This window comes from Apiospora kogelbergensis (genome assembly GCF_038363985.1).
Source record: "Apiospora kogelbergensis strain CBS 113332 chromosome Unknown utg000002l_segment0_segment0, whole genome shotgun sequence".
Classification (NCBI taxonomy): Eukaryota; Fungi; Ascomycota; class Sordariomycetes; order Amphisphaeriales; family Apiosporaceae; genus Apiospora; species Apiospora kogelbergensis.
In genome coordinates, this window is record NW_027117419.1 from 1,649,052 (window position 1) to 1,672,334 (window position 23,283).

The following is a 23,283-nucleotide window of genomic DNA, read 5'->3' on the forward strand; positions in this document are numbered from 1 at the left end:
GTTCCGTTTTCGTCTTTAGATAATCGACAGACACAGCAGTTCAAGATGCTTCCTGCCGTTTCCCGCATGGCCTTTGGCGCTCTCCAGCGCCGCGCCTTTTCCGCCTCGGCCAGAGACGTAAGTGAAGCCTGTCCCAGTTCATCCCACCGCCTCTTGGAGCCGCCAATGGCTTCAATTGGGCGAGCCACTGCCTTCAATTGCTAACCAGGATCTCGGAACAGCTCTCCAAGGTCGCTGTCCTCGGTGCTGCCGGTGGCATTGGCCAGCCTCTCTCGCTGCTCCTCAAGCTGAACCCCAGAGTCACTGAGCTTGCTCTGTACGATATCCGCGGTGGACCCGGTAAGTCGCTCAACAAGCCACCCCCCTCTTCGTCACACACTTGAGCAAGGCCAACGTGCTGACATGTGTCTCGATTGTCTCCTACAGGCGTTGCTGCCGATATCTCCCACGTCAACACCAAGTCCAAGGTCACCGGCTACGAGGCGACTCCCTCCGGCCTGGCCAGCGCTGTCAAGGGTGCCGATGTCATTCTCATCCCCGCCGGTGTCCCCCGCAAGCCCGGCATGACCCGTGACGACCTGTTCAACACCAACGCCTCTATCGTCCGCGACCTGGCCAAGGCTTGCGCCGAGTCCGCCCCCGAGGCCAACCTCCTCATCATCGCCAACCCCGTCAACTCCACCGTCCCCATCTGCGCCGAGGTCTACAAGGCCCGTGGCGTCTACAACCCCAAGCGCCTCTTCGGTGTTACCACCCTCGACGTTGTCCGTGCCTCCCGCTTCGTCTCCGAGGTCAAGAGCACCGACCCCAAGGACGAGAACATCACCGTCGTCGGTGGTCACTCTGGTGTTACCATCGTCCCCCTCTTCAGCCAGAGCAAGCACCCCGAGCTGAGCTCCAACGCCGAGATCATCAACCGCGTCCAGTTCGGTGGTGACGAGGTCGTCAAGGCCAAGGACGGTGCCGGTTCCGCTACCCTGTCCATGGCCATGGCCGGTGCCCGCATGGCCGAGTCCGTCCTGCGCGCCGCCCAGGGAGAGAAGGGCATTGTTGAGCCCACCTTCGTCGACAGCCCCCTGTACAAGGACCAGGGCATCGACTTCTTCGCCTCCAAGGTTGAGCTCGGCCCCAATGGTGTCGAGAAGATCCTGCCCGTCGGCGAGGTCAACGCTGCCGAGGAGAAGCTCATCGAGGCCTGCCTGGCTGACCTGAAGAAGAACATCGCCAAGGGTGTCAGCTTCGTCGAGTCCAACCCCGGCAAATAAGTGCATCAATTCTCATAATTTCCTAGGGAAAGAAAGGCTGGCGTTCAAGTGTGAATCGCGGAAGGGGTTGGAATGGTTTTCCCCACTACCTTTGGTCCCCGGTCAGGCTAGGATTGGGGTTCGACCTTTTCTTGCTTGTCTCCCCAAGGGGAATTTATTATAGACTTATGTCTTTAAGTTGGCGAGGTGTATAATTAAGAGAGCAATACAAATGATACCACTTGCCTTTCCCATAAATTCTCACTTCGTGACTCCAAATTAGATTTACGTTATCCGTGTAAGCCCTCGTTTCCAAACTGCCACCTAAGCTTGCTAATAGTCGGTATCGCGTTATTAATTACAGTTAGTGTTCAACTGCTTTCCTACAAGACCTTAACTTCTTCGTCCTCATGTGATTATTTCGAGGGTAGGCAGTTTCACACGAACTGCCGTTGGTATCTGCCGCACGTTTATGGCCTACTTCCGCGATTTTCGTATTCATAGGCTTAATAGGAGATCATAAATGGCTGAGCTGGTGAGGTTCACGATCGTGTGATTTCTGAGTACTTTTGATTGTTGTAACCAGTAGCTGCTCCTTTCCATGAGCCCTCCAAAGAAGATTGTCATCTCTTCAAACCTGCCCGTTCAATATCAGATTCACATAACACAAATGTTTAGACAATAGACCAACTTCCTACCCTGACAATCGCAGGCTTCATGGACCGTTTCTAGGACACATCTCGGCGTTTTTTTCACAATCAGTAATTCACAATCAGTAATTCACAAACATTCAACATCGTCATGGCACCCGGAAAGGCACGGAATCCTTTTGCGAGTGATTCACCATCGCCGCCGCCATCACTGCCACCTCCCCAGAGTGCTTTCTCTGCTGCTGCTGCCACTGCTGCTGCCAATGCTTCCAGTAGTGGAAACATCTTTGGGTGGAAGAATCCCTTGAAAAGACTCCCCGATTTCTTCCCATCTTTGGTAGCCAAGAAAGCTCGTCATGGTACCCAGCAAGACCCGTTCCTCGCTTCACCCTCGCCCCCGCCTGCTCCTGCTCCTGCTCCTGAAGCAAAACCAAATGCAACAGATGATGAGGCTATTGAGACTATCGAGTCTATCGAGATTATCGAGACTATCGAGACTGTCGAGACTGCCGAGACAGAACCTCAAAATGAGATACCAAAGAGATCTCGTTCGGTTGTGACCGATATATCACTCTTCGGTGGGCCACTCAGTAACGATGATCAGTCGCCAGCTGATGAGCCCCCAGTATGGAAGAAGAAGCAATCGACGCCATGAGCGTCAACAGCGTCAGTTCAACGCAAACGTACGCACAGATCGGAGTTGAGTGGACCACGGCCGAATTCGACTACTTCAAACCCTACCCGGCCTGGAGCTGCGAGCCCGAAGCCCAAGAAGTTGCCGAGCTGCTGAAGCAGGTCATCAGCCCCCTGGAGGAGTACTGCGTCCGCCTCCTCCACCGAAGCTCTTTCAACCGCTATTTCGCAGTCGAGCGGGGCGAGAACAACGAGGACCGAACGGACGAGAGCGAGAGCTACGTCGTCAAGCTCACCCTCCCCGTCTGCCCGGCGCGTAAGACGACGAGCGAAGTGGCCACCATGCACTGGGCCAAAGCCATGACGCCGCTCCCGCTGCCGGACGTGGTCCAGAACCTCTACAGCGCCTCGGCCAACAACCCAACCGGCTGCGAGTGGATCCTCATGCGCCGGGTGTCCGGCCGCCCTCTGTTCGAGTGCTGGCGTGAGATGCACATTTCGCGTAAGCGGCGCATCGTCGAGCAGCTGGCCGAGTACACGATCCGCGTCTTTGACCATGGGCTAGACGGCATCGCCAGCGTCTACCCGGCCCGCCGCGAAGATCCGGACCAGCGCCCCGAGTACGGCGCCATGGCCACCATGCCCTTCTTCTGGAACGGGCGGTACGACAAAGCCCAAAGGAAGCAGTACGGGCCTTACGAGACCTACCGGGATTGGGCGTTCGACCGACTTGATCTGGCCGAGGCGGACGCCCAGAGTGTCCTACCCAGGATCCAGAGCCAGCTCGTTCGACGGATCCCATGGCGCATCATGGGGGTCATAGCGAAGCTCAAGGAGCTTCATGACGAACTCTTTCCATCCCCTCGCAATCCTTCCCTCGCGGGCCCTGTCATAGATATGATAGGGGCTAAGAAGGAGGAGCTACTCAAAGGCGGCACGGCGGACGAACCTATCAACCTATTGAGTGACAGCGAGGATGAGGAGAACGGCGCCAACAGTGGTGCCAATGAAGGCTTTATTAATGACACCAATGACGAAAATGATGATATTAACAATGATGAGGCTAAGCCCTTTGATTGCGAAGAGAAAACCATGATGTGGCACACCAACCTCTCCCTGGACAACATCTTCGTTGACGAGACCGGTATTATCACGGGCATCCTTAACTGGGAGTGCATCGCAGCGATCCCGCGTTCCGTCGCATGCCAACTCCCCGCCTTTCTCCTCGAGGGCCACGACCGAAAGCGAGAGCCACACGTCAAGGACTACTGGACCTTTTCCGACACCATCCCGCCTCCCACCCGCACCCCCTCTCTATCACCAGAAAGCGGAAACGAACACGAGTACGACGATGCTGACGAAGAGGAGGAGCAACGCGGACGGTCGAGACATCGCCAACGCCCGCAAGCCGGGCCCACGCCCGCGTACTGGCTGGCGTACCGAGAGTGGGAGCTCACGACGCTGCGGCGACACTTCGAGCGAACCATGAAGGACCACTCGCTCGGCTGGCACATGTTCTACAAGCACAACGGCCTCAAGCGGGACTTCGAGACGGCCGTGCAGTACTGCGACGACCCCCTAATGCTCGACGTCGTGGAGGCATGGATCGGTGCGGTCGAGAAGGCGGTGAAAGCAGCACCTCGGGACGACAAAGGATGGGAAGGAGGGAACGGCGAAATGAAGAAGAGGGATTTGGGGGTTTGGAGTTTGGAAAGAAGAATTGCTAGGGGTCGAAAGGCGCCGGCGGGTCATAATGAACGCACGTAGGAGGATGGTGGTGTGAGATTTGAACAGGGGCTTTCTCTGATGAGAGAAAGTAGAGATTGGAGACTTTTTTTTCGAACAAGCAAATGTATCGCAACCCAGTTTACTCGCGATGGACTGAACGGCGCGATATCACGCAATTTCCAACTTGGTTTGATACCAAAACCATGGCAAGCAGAGCACTCCCAAGAGTTTAGATCACAATCACAATACTGTGGAATCAGACGATTTTTAATGGATAAAACCACCCACTGTTCTATTTGGTGATAGGTGCAAGTTTCCTCTAATCCCTCCGAAACGTATCAATACGTACCTTCCTCAACCAAACGCCAGGCCCAAATCAAAGAACAACAAACAATATCCACAATACCCCCTCTTTCTGTATATTCAAACAGGTCTTCATCTCCTACGACTTACCCAGGAAGTAGCCTAACCGAGATATTTGACTCTTACTTCTTCGACGTGAGAGGATCCGACTCCGCCACGAGGTTGCTCAACGAGCCCTTCTTGCTCTTCTGCTCACCTAAATCATCGTCCTCGTCCTCGTCATCAGCGTCGTCATTATCATCGTCGTTAACGTCTGTGGTGCTGCTCGATGGTCGGCGAGCAATGGGAGCAGGAATCGGTGCGGGGGGAGTAGGCCTTCCTTGGGTGACGGCCTTCTGCAGCCACGCCATCATGACTGGGTCGAAAGGGGAGACAGTATCGTCGTCGTCATCATCGTCTGTGTCCGAGTCCGAGTTAAAGCCGACACTCGAGTCGTCGTCCGAGTTGAAACCATCGGAATCGCTCTCGTCTTTTTTGTCGTCATCTTTCGCGGCAAGCGAGGATAGCAATTTCTCATACCGCGCCTGAACCTCCTGGTGCCAGCACTTACCGTCTTCTATGAAGGCTGGGACCACTTCATCGATCATCTTTACGTCCAGCCCCGGGAGTATCAGTGTCTTCAGTCCGCCGGCCGCGTCCACATCCAGCCCTGTCGAGCGCTTGTTGGCCGGATCTTCAGCGTGACACGCCCCGTGCCGGCCGCCGTCCTCGTGTTTTTTGAAGGAGCGAGAGCCGGCGTTCGTTTTCGCGCGGCACGCGTAGGGCATGGACGAGACCATGATGGTGATTGTGGATCTGGTGTGGTCGCAGGGCCTTTTGGAGCAAGACCATAAGGGCTCACGCTCGCGGCAGAGGCAGCTGTGGTAGTTGATGAGAGCTTTGCAGGGCGCCACGGTGTCATTGGTGGTTGGGGTGGTGGGGGTCGCAGGAAGGGGAGTCAGAGGAGAATCCATGCCACTCATGCTCCTAAAGGGCAGGAAAGGACGGGCAATGGGATTGTAACCCATTCTGGTGGCAATGGGATTGGAAACCATTTTGGGGAGGAAAGGGCGGGCGTCGGGGTTGAAAGCCATTTTGAATGGATAAAACTAAATGCGTAAGTAAATGCAAAGATGAAGCAAGCCTGCTTGCAATGAATGCTTGTTTGAAGCAAGAAAAGTGAGAACGGTAACAGTGGGAAAAACAGGCTTAATCCTACTGAAAACAGGGGAAAGTATACTGCATCAGATAGGAATGAAGAAAAGTGTATTTTGGTTGGTGTGTGTCTGACAGTAAGTGTTCAGAGGTCTGTTCATGGTATATGTAAGCTTGGTGCACATTGTATTCCAAGTTCTTAGGCCGATAAAGGGGCCATTATCACCCTTACAATGCCACTTTGTGGAAGGTAGTACAAACAAGGAGATCTTTGTTATCCCCTATAAGCCATGCTTGCTGAGGTAGGAGTAGACCGTACAGTCTAGAGCACGGCATCACCTTTCATAGTTTGGCATTGGATAAACCATTGTCCAGCTAATGTTCTTTGGCCAAGACGGGTAAACTTGACCAATCGAATGACCAGTAGGCTCAGATGTCGGTGCATGGTAGATTTCCTACGTATGCTTAGCCTTCAGTGAACTATGGCAGCAGTTGTACTTGAGAGCCAATGTTTCGTCTAGTTCGGGAGTAATGCGGCTTGGTATGTCTATCAGAGGAACATTGCCGAGTATCCAATACTGCTCCAGGGTCTTGATGGAGTGGAACCTACCAAGAACCTATAAGGGCCATGAGACCCCGCACGTCGAGACCGGATGTCATCTATCACTTGGTCGGACAATTTTCGACTCGATTGCTAAGACAAAGCCGCAGATCTCGGCCAACCGTAACCTTACTCCCCTGACTACGGAGTAGTCCATATTCAAGATGGAACAAAAACTCGTAGTCGTATGTGGTGCCACGGGAAACCAGGGGGGCTCAGTTGCCCGACGATTCCTCCGCGATTCTGGTTTTCGGGTCCGGGGACTAACGCGGGACACTGGTTCCGAGAAAGCTCAAGAGCTAATCAAACTTGGCGTCGAGATGGTGCAGGCCGACGTCGAGGACCCGGCGAGCCTGGAAGCTGGCTTTCGGGGTGCCAACCTTATCTTCAGCGTGACCCAGTACTGGGAGCCATTCTTCCGACCCGACTGCGTGGTGGCGGCCAAGGAGCAAGGCGTGTCGATCCGCAAGCTGGCCTACGACGTCGAGTATCGGTGCGGGCGGAACATTGCCGATGCCGCCGCCGCCGCCGCACTGGACTCGCTCGACAACAACGGCTTTCTGGTCTCGACACTGAGCCACGCGACGCGCTGTAGCGGCGGGCGGCACACCGATCTTTACCACTTCGATGCCAAGGCGGACATCTTCCCCGACTACGTCGAAAAAAGGTACCCGGAGCTGGCGAAGAAGATGTCCTGCATACAGACAGGATACTTCTTTACAAGCTACAAAATCCTGCCCGACTCATACTTCACGAAGGTAAGCTGGCTGCCAACATGAAGTAAAGTATCGGAAGTTCTGGTATAGACCGCCTTATGCCTAATTGACAGTGGCCACACAGCAGCACGATGGCAGCTTCAAGATGCGGTTTCCTACGGACCCAGCCAAGCCGCAACCGCACCTCGACGTCAACGGAGACATGGGGCAATTCGTCCACGCTGTGCACCAGATGCCGCCGGGCCATTCGTACATGGCCGAGGGTACGACTTGCACATGGCCCGAATTCCTCGAGACGTGGCGCGAGGCGACCGGGGTGCGACAGGCGACGTACGAGCAGGTCCCACAGGAGACCATGGCGACAGGCTGTGCCAGCTACGACGACCTCGGTCATGAGGTGGCGGCCATGTTTGCGTACTCGTCGGACCCTGGGTACGACGGGGGAATGGAGCTTCTCAGGGCGGAGGACCTCAGAACAGTAAGTAAGGTTTTGCCGGCTGTTGGGTTTCATGACTGTGCCGCGATAGACCATGTTGGGAGAGTGGAGCTGACCGAGTGGCATTTTGCAAGGCGGGCATCGACTGTCCCATGACCAGTTGGGGGATTGGGCCTCGAGACACGATTGGTGCGCCGTGCTCAGCAGTAATGTCGTCGCGCGGAAAGCTGCATAGCTGCCGCCATCGATAATGGATCCGGATGTCGGGTCGTATTGTTTTCTCCTCGACGCCCCTGGACTTCGCAGATAGTGGCAGCTTTGGGGGCGATGGGCGGCTTGGGCACTCCGGGCCTCAACGTATGACCAGGTCTATTTGAATCAACATGCGAGACGACCGTATGTCATCAAAATCTGGGTTGGGTGCCGCGGGGATTGGCTTCAGAATAACCAGCTCTTGACTCCGTATTCTTTTGCCTGTTTCGTCGTAGGGAGCCGGCTGATTCGTTGCTTCTTCTTTGTGCCACTTACAAACGTCCAGGTCTACGTACTGGCCATGCCCCTCTCTTCTCCTCGGCACCTGCCGTACGTGCCTGGACCGCAAACAGCCCAGGCCTGTAAAGCCCGATGAAGACTTGTAAAGCCCGAAGAAAGACGTGGGAAGCAGCGTGGTGCGGTGCATAAGTCCGATGCCCAAACGCAGAGTAAAACGCTGGGCAATGGTGAATGGTTTGTTGCCAAGAATGATTCATTGCCATTGTCAATCTCTGCTCAGCAGGAGAGTGGATTGGATGTTGGCTATCAATTGACTCGTTCCCACATCCAGGACTCCAAATTCTCCAAACGTTTCATTAGCGAACCATTCAACGAAATGACAGCGCGGGGCTCCTGTGCGGGGATTCATGGCGGGGGCGGCCAGAGTCGCAGGCAGGCCGCACAGCAGCACAGCAGCACAGCAGCACAGCAGCACAGCGATAACCGCTGCTGGCCAGCCACCTTTTCCATCGTTCCAAATATGCATTGCCCTGTCGCCCGAGGGATTGGGGGATACCCCCGCCGGCTCGGCCAAACAGACGATATCAGCCCCCACACGCAGTGCAGTTTCTGGCGCCCGTCATCGGCTGGATGGTGTTACATCATTTGGCCCGGATCGACGACTCGGTTCGTGTCCCGTTCGAACGGGCAGTCGTTGACCCCGGACCTGACATTAGTAGCACGATAAGCTATTGTTATCGTTGGCTAAAAATGGACTTTGAGCTTCAGCATATCTTACTTATTTGAGGTAGGGTCCCCGTAGGAAAAGAAAGAAAGAAGTGGCTAGGAGATAGCAATGCACGGCATTCGTCACTTCCGTCCGTCTACCACCACTACCACCACCACCACCCTCTCTATCAAGAATTGTCAAATGAGACTCTCAGGTCGCACCCCGGGCCTGCGGACCCCGCGTCTGCACCTCAGGTCGTCGCGGAGTACATATGCATCGCCTTCGCCTTCCCCTTCGCTTTCAACCCCCTTCGCTGCTCGTTCCTTCTCCAAGCTCATTTCTCCTCCCCCCCTCTCCCTTATCTCATCCCATTTTACAGAGAAACATACGTTGCATAGGAACTCATCCCTTCTCCACGACAACTTCTCTAAACAACATGGCCGACCTCAAGGTTGATCTCACTGCCCCCAATGGCAGGAAGATCACTTTACCTACTGGGCTTTTTATCAACAATGAGTTCGTGAAGGCCACATCTGGCGAGAAGATTACCAGCATCAACCCAACGTAAGACTGATTCATCTTCCGTCACTGCCCATCTTGCCACCACCTCACAGCCCCGCTAAGATACCCCCAGGAATGAAGAGGCCATCTGCGATGTCGAGGCAGCATCTGCTGATGATGTCGACAAGGCTGTCAAGGCAGCCCGCGCCGCTCTGAACCATGAGTCGTGGCGCGACCTCTCTGGCACTGATAAGGGCGCTTTGATGCACAAACTTGCAGACCTAGTGGAAGCTGAGAAGGACACTCTGGCTACCATCGAGACATGGGACAATGGAAAGCCGTACGGCGACTCCCTCTTTGATATTAACGAGGTCACTACCACACTCCGCTACTACGCTGGCTGGGCCGACAAGATTCATGGCCACACCATTCCCACAAACCCCAAGAAGTTTGCCTACACCGTTCGCCATCCCATTGGTGTCTGCGGCCAGATCATTCCTTGGAACTTCCCTCTGGCCATGGCTGCCTGGAAGCTCGGTCCTGCCTAGCCGGTGGCAACACAGTGGTGATGAAGCCTGCCGAACAGACGCCTTTATCTATCCTGTATCTCGCCAGCCTGATCGTCAAGGCTGGTTTCCCCCTGGAGTGATTAACATCCTCAATGGCCATGGAAAGGATGCTGGCCACGCCATTGCTGCCCATCTTGACATTGACAAGGTCGCCTTCACTGGTTCAACCGCCACAGGCAAGCTCATCATGAAGACTGCCAGCGTCAACATGAAGAACATTACGCTGGAGACTGGAGGCAAGTCTCCCTTATTAGTCTTCGAGGATGCCGATCTGGAGCAGGCCGCAAAGTGGTCTCAGTTTGGTATTTTCGGCAACAGTGGTCAAATCTGCACGTCAACCTCGCGCGTGCTGGTACACGAGTCTGTCTACGACAAGTTTGTCGAGTTGTTCAAGGAAGCTATCAAGATGCTGAACAAGGTCGGTGATCCCTTCGAGGAGGGCACATTCCAGGGCCCGCAGGTCACCAAGGCCCAGTACGACAAGATTCTCTCGTACGTCGACGTCGCCAAGTCCGAGGGCGCGACCTTGGCCGCCGGTGGCGTTCCCTACAAGGGCGTCGGCCAGGGCAAGGGCTACTTCATTGAGCCGACCGTCTTCACCAACGTTAAGAGCGACATGACCATCTACCGCGAGGAGATTTTCGGCCCCTTCGTGGCTATCTCCTCCTTCAAGACGGAGGATGAAGCCGTCGCCATGGCTAACGACAGCACCTATGGTCTGGCGTCGGCAGTGTTCACCCAGAACATTGCACGTGCCCACCGCGTGGCCGACCGCATTGAGAGCGGCATGTGCTGGATTAATTCGTCCCAGGATTCAGACCCGCGGGTGCCGTTCGGCGGCGTGAAGCAGAGCGGTATTGGCCGCGAGCTCGGCGAGGCCGGTCTGGCCGCTTACACGTCAGAGAAGTCCATTCATGTCAACTTGGGCACCAGACTGTAAAATATCCACTCCATATTAAAGTAGTATACCAGGAGTTTGTCCTTTAGGAAAGTTATAGCCGATGAAGGGAAACCGTTAGGGAGTGATAGGTAAGAGGTTTTGTATCGTTCGGGTAGCGTCTTGTTATAATACAGCAAATATTACTGCATACTATTTTTGCCTCTGATTATGGTATTCCGGGTTCTGTTAGAGATAAGCGCCATGATCTAGGCATATATATTACTGCTGCGTGGGTGTAGCCTGGCTAGGCCTTGTAAAGCATCGGCTCTCTCTTTCATGTTTGATGAATCTCTGCTTCTGCTACTTACTTCTAACCTTGATCGTCCAGTCCGACGTCGTGATTGCACAAATAAAGTAATACAAACTCATGTTGCCAAGGGATCACAGGACTATAAGAAGAGGATTAAGTTATCTCAAATAATGATTGATTGCGGTAACTGGATATTTCTCATTTGCTCATTTGATAGTCCTTTTTTGCTCTTCGGTTCAATGCCAAGGTATGAACCCAACAGAAACGAAACGCTCACTTGATAGTCACTGCTATGGGAGGAGAAGAAGACAAAGTAAAGTTAAAAAGCACTCACCTTGCCAAGCCAGCGTTCAGGGGTAGATTCGTCACATTCAGGAGATGGGACAAATTTTAGGGATGACGGTACACATTCCATGGCCATCCCACTAGACGAGACTTCATTATAAACAATGTATCCAATAACATAAGGATGACGGAAGTTTCTGGTATTACCTGATTGAACACCAGAAGCAGGGGCCCCTGGCTGTTTATCTGATTAGAACTATACATAGCAACGGCAAACCAACGTCAAGCTTCTCAAACTACGCTCGAGATTCCACCGCCTCCTTGTCCTGAATATCGGGCTCGGGCACTCAGAGCATCGCGTCCTACTTTCCACCACCAGGCTCCTGTCTCTGTTTCAGGGGATGGCTACGCAATAATGTCACTCACATGAAACAACCAGTCAAGAAATAAGTATGGAGTCATCTTCATTGCTGAGTATTACACTTAAAATATCTAACTTGCTCAAAGTCAAACAGAAACTAAGGGTTATTTTACGAGCACATTCAAATGAGAAAAGAGAGCCAAAAGCAGCGGACACGTGAAAAAAATTGTAACTCTATAACAGACAAGGAGAATAAAGGATACAGGAGGGTATTATAGACACAGCTAACTGGTACCATCAGCTATACCTGGCCCTGTATGTGGCTAGCTGATGAAACTAATAACAAAAACCATCTTTTTTTAATAGCGAACTGAAAGAATGGTGTTGTACAATTAGTTGCGGCCGTTACCACGGTTGCCACCGCCGAAGCCACCAGCACCGCCACGGTTGCCACCGGCAGCAGCACCGTTGCGGTTACCGCCAGCAGCGGCACCGCCGCGGTTAGCACCGTTGTTACCTCCGTTGTTGTTGTTGTTGTTTCCAGCGTTGTTGTTGTTGTTGTTTCCAGCGTTGTTGTTGTTGTTGTTTCCGTTGTTGGCCTGGTTGCCGGCGTTGCTCTTGACGATACCGGTCTTCTTCTGCTGCTCGAGGACGGCCTTGGCGACGGCGGCGGCCTGGTTCTGGTCCTGCTGGTCGTCGGAGCCACCGCGCGAGGCATCGGCGATGGCGGCCTCGGCGGCCTTGAAGTCCTGCTTGTTCTGGAGGACCTGGGTCTCGATGCCGTCCTTGGTCTGGGCCGTCTTGATGTTCTGGGGGCGTTGCTGCCGGGCAGGGCCTTGGTGTCGGTCTGCTGGACGGCGAAGCAGCCGCCGACCTCCTGCTTGTTGATGCAGCGCACCGTGCAGACGTTGCCGGCCGACGAACCAACACACTTGAGGTCGTTGGGCATGGTGACGGTCAGCGTCATGGCGTTGGCGCGGGCGCTGATGCGCGAGGAGAACTCGTGGCGGACCTCGAGCTGGCGTCGGTTGCGCTGGCCGCCGAACTTGTTGCCACCACCCTGGCCGCCGAAGGGGTTGCCACCGCCGTTGCCGCCGAACTTGTTGCCTCCGTTGCCGCCGTTGCCGCCGTTGTTGCCGCCGCCGTTGCCGCCGTTGCCACCGCCATTGCCGTTGGCCTGCTGGAGCTTGATCTGGCCAGTGGCACCCTTGGCGTTGCTCTGATCGTCGAGATCGCAAGTGTAGGGACCGCCGCTCATCTGGGCGTTGTCCTGGCTGATCTGGACCTGGACCTTGCTGCCCTTGGTAACCTTGGTGACCTCACCGGCGGAGAGGGCCTTCTCGGTGTTGGCACCAACGTCCATGTTGCCCACCAGGGTCCGGCCGCACTCGTTGACGACGTTGGCACCGATCTCCGCAGTCTTGATGATGTTCATGTCAAAAGGATCATTGGGGTCCACTGTATGGCGTGATTAGTCTTGCGTTGTTTCCCTTGCCAAGTGGCGTGAGTGTATTTGGTATGACATACCTTGGAGACCCCTGCTAGTGCCCAAGTTACCCTTGGCACTGAGGATGTTCTGGCCGTTGGCCATGGCCACGAGGGCGGAGAGAACAGCGGTTGTGGAACGCATCTTGATGATCTGTGGGAGGAGAAAGAGGGTTGGACGGTAATATTAGGACCAAATTTGTCTGGTATAGAGAAACGATTGAAAAAGATACTGTGAGTAAGTATGTCAAACAGGCCAGCTGAAGGGAAGGACGAAGCGAAAGTCAGCAAAGAGAGGGCGAAAGATGGGATGCAGAAGTGAAGTGATAGGCAAGAGGAGAGAGAATCATCAAAAACTGGTCTGACATTCTGTATTTATCTATCACTCATGGCATGGATCTGAAACCCCGGTGACGATGGCCAGGGGGGAGAAGAAGCTAACGGAGGCTGATGGGTGCGAACAGGGCGGCCAGCGACAGAGCCTCAGCAACAAACAACGGCACAAAACCTAGGGTACATCCCATACGGGTCGCCTCGACTTGGCCGTTTCGCACCAATGACCCAAGATGGACATCTGGGCGCATCTTGGGTACGGCTGAGGTTACCTTCGGAAGACGCTCGGCGAAAGGCCTACCAGGACTCGAGCTCAGAGACAGAGGGCGAGTCTCTGGTGGTGGTTGATGATCGGTCCTATTCCGGAAGGTCCTGTAACAAAGGGTGCAATGTGCGCTTTCCTGGGCTAATGCAGATCAGAGCCTATGGCACTTCAAGCGGCTGTGATAGGAGGCGGCAATGGGCAGTCCACTGAAGGTGTAACAGGAAGCCCGGTTTTCTGAGCGGATTCGGACCCGCCGCCATGACAGTCCGGGCCCGGTTTTCGCATCCATCCCACTATAACGGGAACCCGCCAAGGCGCCAGGCAGGGCAGGCGACTTAAGCTTATTGCAGGAGAAAGGGTTGTTTCGAAAGTCGTGTTGCAGCAGGACGGTGTGTGTGGGGGTCGCCGTCAGGAAACTTCATCATCCGAATTTCATCGTGATGGAGACTCTCGTCCAGAAGTGCAGATGCTGGCGCAGATGCCAGGCTGCTAGGCTGCCAGCCAGATCCCGCCGGCAACTCGTGAGGCGCAGACCGGTTCCATCCAGACACGCTTCAAACAGCTAGAACAAGAGAACCATCCCCATGGGCCCATTGGCGAAAGAAAAAGAACTTTGGTAAATCTGAAAGAAGCGGGCTCTCCGGGTCTTGCTGGGACGGAGCTAGGAATCGTTGAATCCACGGAGCCCGATGGCCCTATATTGGACGTTGACGACGTTTAGTTCGTCGCGAGTCTTGTCGCGCAGCCCTACCGCTGTGCTGTGCTGTGCTGCAGTAGTGGCTGGCTTAGTCTGCCCGTTTGCCGTTTGAGGCTCTGCACACCAACCCGTTCATCAGTTGTTCGAACGGCGTTGATCATTGACTACCAAGGCATCTATCCGGTAATTCTTGACGACCAGTTCCGGGCCCCCCTCCATTGACGTCCATTAACGCCGTCGCCCTAATTAAACCAAACACGAACCATTTAGGACCGCTTGAATCCCACCCTCCTCCGGGGTCCTTCCACTACTGCTCCCACGGCCAATTTACTACGGGTGCATTTTCAATCTGCGATATGAGGCTCTACCGCATCGAAACGTCGCTGCCAATTGTTTCGTACTCTCTTCAGTATTTTTTTCCTCTTCCTCAACCCCCAAGCCCCCCTACCCCCTACCTCGATTTAAGCTTGGAGCCCGCCTTCCCGAGACACGCGTCCTCTTATTAAGCAATTTGCCATGTCCTGGATCGAAAGCGCCAAGACGCTCCAAATGATCGGACGAAAAAATCAGGCCATTGCCGTGTTGCCGAGCACGATCCCTTCCCGCCGTGGCAGGTAGGTTAACTGGCAAAGAAGGCAAGAAAGGGCAAGGTTCCGGGCAGGACAGACAGGCAGGGCAGGGTGTTTAGGTGGGATTCCTTCGACTTCTCAAACACGCAGGGGGTCGGGCACTGGTCGGGGGCCAGGGTCTCAAAATCTCAAAAAGGCGCTGAGCCTCGCACCAGAACTCGCACCCCTGGCTGCCTGGCCAGAACCTGGCGCATATTAGCCCCTGGGCTGGTGGAACCCAAGCGATTGGGCAGCTGATTAATTGAGTTTCAACGGCAAGTCGAGACGCCAACGCACAACAAAGGCACTCGAATCATGGCCGGACTGACGCTTGTCGCAGCCGCTGTGCTGCCTTTGGCCCGAGAGCAGTGTCCCTTCCTCGGCTATCTGACCTGCTGTGTCTTGGAAAGATGCTGTTCGATGAAACCAAGTTTCAATCAAATCAAGACGGAGAGGGTAAACGGTCGCAACCCACCGGTTAGTGCGTCATGGCCATTCATCACGATTTGATGATGGATGCTTGGTGTCGGATTCGGCCCTATGGATCTGGAACGAAAACGTCTTTGGCAATATAATTGCCTGCCCTCCCTATGGTTCGCGATTCTCTGCGGCCAACTCAAGACTTCTCCCCATTTGCGCACAGGACTGGCCTTGGAGCTCGTTGGGGGACGTTTGGTTTTCGCGACTGCTGCCAAGACGACATGACGCCATCAGGCCCCTGACGCCTTCCAAAGCCGTTGACACCAACAGCAGAGGCTACGACACCGAGACGCGGAAGGGCAAGCTGTGCCTCCGGCCAGGGGCTGTGCCGGTAGTAGCAGCCAGCCAGCCTTCTTGGGCGGTCAACGGCAAGATGCCCTTCGCCGCGCAGCCTGTTGTTGATGACTCGTGAACACGGAGTCAGCCTCAGGTTGGTGGCCAGGCCCGAAGACTTCAAACCCCGGTAAGTCGTCGACGATCAGCAAGCCACATTCAATCCGAATGGCAACGATGCACGTCACAAGTCATGAAGTGTGGCTTGAGGCCCGACATGGGCATATGCACAACATAGCGATCAACTCTTCTCCCTTCCTTTCCTTTCTTTTCTACTTGTCAACTCCCAGAAGTACGGTGTACCACTTGCTAGCACCGTTTCCTAACAGGTGCTTTGGTGGATTGCCTATTTAGGCAATCTCCTATACCCTGGCTACCTTGATGGCCATTTCGATAGACTGGGTTTGCCAAAAGCCAATCAAATCTATCGCCGCGTAGCACATCAACCAACCTTGATGGCCATTGATGCAATATAATGACTTCATCTTCGGGATGTAAATACGTGATGTTGCGACGTCGAGCATTAGCTCGTTTCCCAGTGTCAAATACCACCCGTTTCTGCTTTATGTCTTAATATTCTCCAAGAGCAACCATGCCCTCCGAGTTTCATCAGTTCGTCCTTCTTCCTCCGGAAATCCGCTATAAGATATGGCAGTATACCCTCCCGCATCGTGTTGTTGATATGAGACTCAAGCCGAACATCGACATAAGGAACTGGGTGCCGCCTGGAGATTGGTGGCTGCATTACGTCCTAGACCACGACGACAATTCTGACGAGAAGTCTTTATCACCATCCTCTCTGCCCTCTGTCCTCCTGACGTGTTACGAGGCCTACCATGAGCTCGGCCGGCACTACCGGCCCATAGCCCTGGATCAGTCCCTCCTCAAGCGCAGCCTGGGCGGCGACGCGGCCTGGGAGCGGGACGCAACCCCGGCCGAGGACTACAGCGCGGCCCGCGTCACGCGCTTTCATCGCGACAACGACACGCTACGCTGGGCGGGCACAAGCCGCTGGGGCCTGTCGGCGCGCTCGCCGGCGAATCCGCTGTTCCTCGCGGCGTCGCTGGCGGTGCGCCACGTTGTCGTCGAGTACGCGCCTGCCATCGCCACGCAGCTCGAGGTGCTCGCCCTCGCGTGCCTCGACGTGACGCAGCCCCTCGAGCGGCTAGACCTGATCGCAGCCAACCCGTCGGACGGGCGGCGGGTGCGGTTCCGGTTGGGTGAGACCCCGACTCGAGGCAGGGTTGCTTACTTGACCCCGGGGCGATCAGTTTCCGAGGTGGTTGGGGAATACGGCGCTGCCTTCTTCCCGTGGTTTCACGGCGGGTGCGCCGATGAATGCCGGGATGATAATAACACGGAGGGGCCAAATCCCGTGGCGCTGAAGGTGGTAGAGTGGCAGTTCCCTGCGGCAATGCCTCTCCTTACAAATTCTCGCTTCCATCGCCGCGGTTCCTATTGTATCTTGCAGGTGTTGGATTTGCCACCGGATATCAAAGGCTCATCTATAACAAGTAACGGTGATCATGATGTGGCTATGAGAGTCGGCAAGCTCCTAGACCCCGGCAAGCTTAGCTTCCAGTACCAGCACGCCCGGGACCCCGTGCGCTTCGGCGAGGACTTGCAGATGGATGTTCTTCTCTGGATTCGCGGGATCCAGATGCACGCCGCCGGGTTTCCGAGTAATCTGCCATTTGAGATCGTGGGACTATGCTGCCACGGTTTCTGTTATGAGTAGTTAGCTATTCTTAAGACCAAGTGAAAGGAGACGGTCGGATTTAAGACTAAGTAATCCAGGTTTATCATTCAGTATTATTCATATTACAGACTGTGATACATCAAGTGATCGACCATATATATAAGGATTGTCTACCCTCCAGTGTCCTTAGTATGCTCTCAAAGTCGTATATGACTAATGTTAGGACATCCTTACTCCAGTAGAACTCCTTGATTTTCGATTCGAAGTCTAGAAATACAATTTCCGTCTCTTTCACAGGTCTATGCCTGCACATGGCCCTCTCCAAGCACGTCGTTGATTACGAAGACTACAATACGTTCTAAAAAAAGCAAACCTGGCCCAAATTACCAGACTTTCATTGTTGGTAGTTCCGAGTTCTGGTTTAGGAATTTCCATTGTCCCGTGTTCTTTAACCATTTTCCACGTTAAATACGTGCTTTCGTAGACTGAAAGGATTTACTTATCTTTATTGTATAGACTGAAGAAAAGATAGTCGACAGGTTGCCTGCAAACGGATATCGACCGAGTTCATTGAACATAGTGTGTATTTTCGATATGTTCAGCAATATGTCCTCTTTCTGTGAATGGGACGGATTTCTCTGATTCTCTTTTCAAGATATTTCTAATACTGGTTATAGCTATTAATTGTGATTCTCTAGTAGAAGTGTTTGCTAGTTGGCTCAGAATCTGCAACCCTAGTACTAGTATAAAAAAACCAGGACACTTACATACAAAGCTCTCACACGATGGCAGCAGTTGCGGGCGCAGGAGGTGCCGGCGGGCCACCACCGCCTGGTCCCCCTGGGGGCGGCCCTCCCGACGATGGGTGGAACACTCCAAGAATTATGAAGAAGTCCGGGTCTGGATGGACGAACCAACAAATCAACACCTTCCTCCTATGTATTCTCCTACGAGGCGGGATCGAGCTAGCGGCCGATGGGCAATTGCAAAACCGGAATAATTGGCAGTATATCCGGTCCGAATTCGCCCTTCGCGGCCACACGATCTGCCAAGGGCAAGCTACGTCAGTCGACCTCTCTTTCTCTCTCTGAGCATTCCCACTCGCGTTTTTGGAGACAAGGCCTTGCTGACTGTCACTTGAAGGACGCGATTCCGAAATATCAGGAGCGATCTTTTGATGGACATGAGGAATTGGGAACGTGACAATGGTCCATTCCCTCCCAACTCCTCTTTGGCTTGGAGGATAGCACGAGTACGAAATCTGAGTGTGGACGGGGTACGTCTGGCTTTCTTGACCAACACCTGAAGCCAGAACAGTGTGCTGACACAGGAGACAAGTTGAATAATAACAACCCGCCGCCCGGTGAAATCATGGGTAAGTCCGAAGCACAACGCCTCTGATTATTGTTATACTGATTACCGGAGCCTTAAGCCACTATCTACAATGGCCAAAGGGACTGGGTAGATCCTGTGCAGCACCAACAGGACAACCGAGCTTGGCAAATAGCACAGAATATACCTTTGCCACATTGGCCCCCGGCTCAAGGGGCGCGGCCTCCGGTTCATATAAATGCACCACCACCCGGGCAACCCGTCCAGCCAGCCGGGCAACAGCCTATCCAGCCGGTTCAACCTGTTCAGCCCGTCCAGCCCGTCCAGCCCATACAGCCCATACAACCCGTGGCCCAGCCAATGGCCCAGCCAGGCTCGCCCTTAGCCGCCCAGCAACCACAAATGCAAGCCGGGATGGAAGCCGCTCGCCAACTGGCCCAGCAAGCGGCGGCGGCGCCTGTTATGATCCCCGTGAACCCGGCGTACCAGCCAGCGCAGTTATACCAGCCCTTAGGTCCGATGCCAGCGCAAAACCAGATGGATATGCAACAGCAGCTCGCACAACAGATGGCCTACATGAACCCGCAGACGCCACAGCAAGCTTCCCAAGCTCAATATATACAGCAGCTGGCACAATATCGGCAATATGCACCACTGACGCAAAATCCCCCATTTCAGCAAATGCCACAATATCAACCACCGCCATCACCACCCGAGCAGTACTTTGGCACACCGGGACTCAACGGCTCGCCCGGTAACGGGAACCCCTTCGCATCTTACGGTAGGGGCAACGCGCAGGGCACCCCGGGACCAGCGGCTGGGTTCGAGGGCACTCCCACTCCTGCTGGTCGCGGGATGCCTGCTCAAAATCCCGCTTTCCAGCAGCCGTATCAAGGGCCAGCTCAGGGCGGTTTCCCCGCCGGTTTGAATTCACCGGGGGGTGGCGACCAGTTCTTGCGCCAGCTGGGCAACGGTATACAACCCGGCTACCAAGGGAGCGGTCCCCTCTGGAATCTTATAGATCCGCGGATCTGGCCCCAAGTCCCACCACCTCAGCCTCAACCCCAGGCCCTGCCATTCCAACCGCAGGCACTGTCCCCGTTCCAACCACCGGTCCAACTGCCTCAGCCCCAACCCCAGGTTCAACCCCAACAACCACAGGCACAGTCCCCGTTCCAACCACCGGTCCAACCGCCTCAGCCCCAGCCCCTGTTCCCGACGGCTAATACTGGGCTCACGCAGACACCCCAGGGGCTGATCTACAACGGCGCAGTGCCCCAACCACAACATCCAGGTATCTTTTTGGGTGCTCAGCAGCAACTGCAACAGCAACTGCGACAGCAACTGCAACAGGAACAGGAACAGCAACTGCAACTGCAACAGCAGCTGCAACTGCAACAGCAACTGCGAGAGCAACTACAACAGCAACAGCAACAGGAGCAGGAGCAGCAGCAGCAGCAACAGCAGCGGCCTCTCCGGCGTCGATTTCCGCGTCGACGTCAGCCGCCGCTGGTTGAAGATGATGATGATGACGATGACGAGAACTCGACATCAGCCGTCGGCCGAAGATGGAGACGATGACGGTGAGGAGGAGGAAGAAGTTGTTGAGTAAATGTGAAAGGGGTACTGGTAACCAGGGGCCAATCGACGTGGAAATATATATATATATACGATGACAGTAACGCTGGAGCTCGATTCCTTATTATAGACGATGTTGAGGGAAGTGATGGCGCACTATTTTTGTATATAATGTCCTGTATTTGAACTTTTGTTTCAGTTCTGAAAATCACAATTATCACTCACCCCTTCTGGTCCGGTCCGTATTACCCCTATTTTCTTCTGGTGGAGGCGTGGAACAAGTAATCCATCCGGCGTATCTACCAAAGACAAAGATCGGCTCGCTGTAGTGAATGTCACCCTCCATTGGCCTCCTCCAATGGCCTGAACCGTATGCTGACGCTCTTTCGTACCCCGCACACCCCGTAGAAAGATTCGACATTGTCTGGGCTTTTTGAACCCTGACAACTCCAAATCTCCGCCATTTTGCTACCCGCTGCTACAACTCTCTTATCTAGTTCTATTTTCCTCTGCGACGCCTTTATATTTAAATATTACCGCATTTTACATCCTACTGGATATAATGGCGCCAAGCACGACCAAGTTCAGAGTGGCGGCAGCCCACGCAGCCCCTATTTTCATGGACAAAGCGGCTACCATCAAGAAGGTGATAGGTCTTATCGAACAAGCCGCACTGGACGAAATCAAGTTGCTCGTCTTCCCTGAGACGTTTGTGCCTGGCTATCCAGTCAGTTCCGCTTCTTCTTCTTCCAGCTGCTTCTGCGCCATAGCAGGGGCTGACTGTTCGAAACCCGAGCTACTTATTGATACGTTGTACTAGTATTGGATCGAATGCTACCCCCGCTCGCGCAAGTGGGCGCACTTGCCAAGTACGCCGAAGAGAGCGTGGTGGCCGAGAGCAACAACGAGGACATGGGCCCCATCCAAGCCGCATGCCGGCGCACGGGCGTGGCCATCAACCTCGGCATCTCGGAGCGCATGGCGCGGGGCTATAGCCTGTTCAACTCGCAAGTGACCGTCGACGGCGACGGCACGATCCTGGGCGTACACCGCAAACTACAGCCGACGTATGTCGAGCGTGTGGTTTGGGCCCAGGGCGACGGCAGCACGCTGCGGAACTGGCCCTTGTCGGCATTGGGCGGGCGCAACCTCGGCGGGCTCGCGTGCTGGGAGCACACGATGAACGGCGCGCGCCAGGCCCTGATCACGCAGCACCAGCACATCCACGCGGGTGCCTGGCCGGCCCTGTCGACGATGGCTGGGTTCGAAGCCGTGGCCGACGCGCAGATCGAGGCGCTCATGAAGACACACGCCCTCACGGCGCAGGTCTTCGTGGTGACGGCGTCCAACTACATCGACGAGGCCTGTATCGATTGGATGGAAGCGAACCTCGGCGGCAAGCAGGACTTCATCAAGCCCGGAGGCGGCTGGTCGGCCATCCTGCACCCATTCTGCTCGTACTTGGCGGGGCCGCACACGGGCGCCGAGGAGAAGCTGGTCCAGGCTGAGGTCGACTTTGCGCAACTGGGGGCTGTTAAGGTCTGGATTGACGCAGCCGGACATTATCAACGACCCGAGATCTTGCAGTTCTCTTTCGACTCGCGCCCACACTGGGCTGACGAGGTAGGTAGGAGCTTCGAGCCAAGGCTGGAAGAGGAGAGGGCGGGCACAGGGGGAGGGGGAGAGAGAGAAACTTGACAAGGGGTCCGAGAATTGATATACCTCCAAGCGAAAACCGCTTGTAATCACTACCTTGTTACTTGTTCTCTTGGCTAAAGAGAGACAATGAATGGATAGTCAACTCCGAAGCAGGTGATTATCTACGCAGCCCACGAGAGGCTCGTCCTGTTGACCCCCTCTCCTACCTCGTGACCTCCTGTTCCGGTTTCGTTTCCATGCGACACCAATTTCTTCCAGGGGGAGTTGACAGTGGGCCAAATATTCAGCTCGAAGATATAACATCGGAACGAGCTGCTACCTCTCAGGACATAACCAGGATAGTTCAGCCACAGGCAACTGTATGTAACGCTCTGATCAACGCTGCAGCTCCCTAGGTAACCTACCCCGACGGGATACACGCCCCACCCTCGATCTTTGTAGACGGCTTTTCAAGGGGGAAAACACCCATGGCTGTTAGTAAACTAGTCCCCTCTGCACTTATATTCTCCTTCATGGGCGGCGACAAGGACAGGGCGGAAAGGAAGTTGTTTGCTTACTCCAATGTCCGGTTTCGAGAGAGCTCCATTCGAGGACATCTGGCTGCACACGAGAACCTCCTGAGATACGCACGCCGTACTTGTCGCCACTGACGTCGTCCTTGACGCTCAGGATCGGGTGGTACATGATTTGATTGCAGACATCGCCGAGTGCACCGTCCGGGACGAAGCTATACCGAAGATTATTGTTGTCGTTTGTCTCCTCGCCATAATAGATCGTGAACCAGCCGTTGCCCGCGCTGTCACGTGGGGTGGGAGGACGCGAAGAAGAGGGAGAAGTGGGCAGGGCCATGGCCAAACCACCCGGAAGCGTATTGCCCAGAAAAGAGGTGAAGAGAGTGATGATAACGGCAACCAGGAAACCCATAGTGGCCATGTTCCGAGAGGAAGTGTGCCAAAGTCCGTCTCTGGGTGGTGAACGCGCGAGGAGGCAGTTAGTTGTATTGGACCCAATAGGGAGCGTGAGGTTGCGGGCTCCAGGATTGATTGATTGAGCCGTGTGAGAAGTAGGATTACATTCCCTGATGGGAAAGAAAGAATGAAGAAAAGAAAAGAGAAAGATCTGGCTACATATAGACAGAAGGAGGGGTGTAGGCTGGTTAGTAAACAGACATGCACATGATGCCCGATGTGTTCACCCCTAAC

The 23,283-nt window shown here is 54.6% G+C and overlaps 10 protein-coding genes across 10 annotated transcripts; 7 read left to right on the forward strand and 3 right to left on the reverse strand.

The window, feature by feature from the left end:
- Positions 1-45: 45 nt before the first annotated feature.
- Positions 46-1,265, forward strand: PG998_003400 (malate dehydrogenase; the record flags this gene model as incomplete). The annotated part of the gene is made up of 3 exons (XM_066870218.1): positions 46-117; positions 222-339; positions 427-1,265. The coding sequence occupies 3 exons, from the start codon at positions 46-48 to the stop codon at positions 1,263-1,265; spliced, it is 1,029 nt and encodes a 342-aa protein (XP_066733968.1).
- Positions 1,266-2,545: 1,280 nt separating this feature from the next.
- Positions 2,546-4,294, forward strand: PG998_003401 (uncharacterized protein; the record flags this gene model as incomplete). The annotated part of the gene is made up of 1 exon (XM_066870219.1): positions 2,546-4,294. One exon carries the CDS (start codon positions 2,546-2,548, stop codon positions 4,292-4,294), a length of 1,749 nt encoding a protein of 582 aa, XP_066733969.1.
- A 446-nt stretch (positions 4,295-4,740) lies between these two features.
- On the reverse strand, positions 4,741-5,691 carry PG998_003402 (uncharacterized protein; the record flags this gene model as incomplete). Its single annotated transcript, XM_066870220.1, has 1 exon — positions 4,741-5,691. One exon carries the CDS (start codon positions 5,689-5,691, stop codon positions 4,741-4,743), a length of 951 nt encoding a protein of 316 aa, XP_066733970.1.
- Positions 5,692-6,517: 826 nt separating this feature from the next.
- PG998_003403 (uncharacterized protein) lies at positions 6,518-7,740 on the forward strand (the record flags this gene model as incomplete). Its single annotated transcript, XM_066870221.1, has 3 exons — positions 6,518-7,111; positions 7,194-7,547; positions 7,666-7,740. 3 exons carry the CDS (start codon positions 6,518-6,520, stop codon positions 7,738-7,740), a joined length of 1,023 nt encoding a protein of 340 aa, XP_066733971.1.
- A 1,402-nt stretch (positions 7,741-9,142) lies between these two features.
- PG998_003404 (aldehyde dehydrogenase) lies at positions 9,143-10,716 on the forward strand (the record flags this gene model as incomplete). Its single annotated transcript, XM_066870222.1, has 3 exons — positions 9,143-9,270; positions 9,341-9,744; positions 9,794-10,716. The coding sequence occupies 3 exons, from the start codon at positions 9,143-9,145 to the stop codon at positions 10,714-10,716; spliced, it is 1,455 nt and encodes a 484-aa protein (XP_066733972.1).
- A 1,288-nt stretch (positions 10,717-12,004) lies between these two features.
- Positions 12,005-13,242, reverse strand: PG998_003405 (GEgh16 protein; the record flags this gene model as incomplete). Its single annotated transcript, XM_066870223.1, has 3 exons — positions 12,005-12,403; positions 12,469-13,070; positions 13,140-13,242. 3 exons carry the CDS (start codon positions 13,240-13,242, stop codon positions 12,005-12,007), a joined length of 1,104 nt encoding a protein of 367 aa, XP_066733973.1.
- A 3,163-nt stretch (positions 13,243-16,405) lies between these two features.
- On the forward strand, positions 16,406-17,551 carry PG998_003406 (uncharacterized protein; the record flags this gene model as incomplete). The annotated part of the gene is made up of 1 exon (XM_066870224.1): positions 16,406-17,551. The coding sequence occupies one exon, from the start codon at positions 16,406-16,408 to the stop codon at positions 17,549-17,551; it is 1,146 nt and encodes a 381-aa protein (XP_066733974.1).
- A 1,653-nt stretch (positions 17,552-19,204) lies between these two features.
- Positions 19,205-20,425, forward strand: PG998_003407 (uncharacterized protein; the record flags this gene model as incomplete). Its single annotated transcript, XM_066870225.1, has 1 exon — positions 19,205-20,425. The coding sequence occupies one exon, from the start codon at positions 19,205-19,207 to the stop codon at positions 20,423-20,425; it is 1,221 nt and encodes a 406-aa protein (XP_066733975.1).
- A 559-nt stretch (positions 20,426-20,984) lies between these two features.
- Positions 20,985-22,120, forward strand: PG998_003408 (carbon-nitrogen hydrolase; the record flags this gene model as incomplete). Its single annotated transcript, XM_066870226.1, has 2 exons — positions 20,985-21,204; positions 21,243-22,120. 2 exons carry the CDS (start codon positions 20,985-20,987, stop codon positions 22,118-22,120), a joined length of 1,098 nt encoding a protein of 365 aa, XP_066733976.1.
- Positions 22,121-22,481: 361 nt separating this feature from the next.
- PG998_003409 (uncharacterized protein) lies at positions 22,482-23,014 on the reverse strand (the record flags this gene model as incomplete). Its single annotated transcript, XM_066870227.1, has 2 exons — positions 22,482-22,552; positions 22,639-23,014. The coding sequence occupies 2 exons, from the start codon at positions 23,012-23,014 to the stop codon at positions 22,482-22,484; spliced, it is 447 nt and encodes a 148-aa protein (XP_066733977.1).
- Between the last annotated feature and the right edge of the window lie 269 nt (positions 23,015-23,283).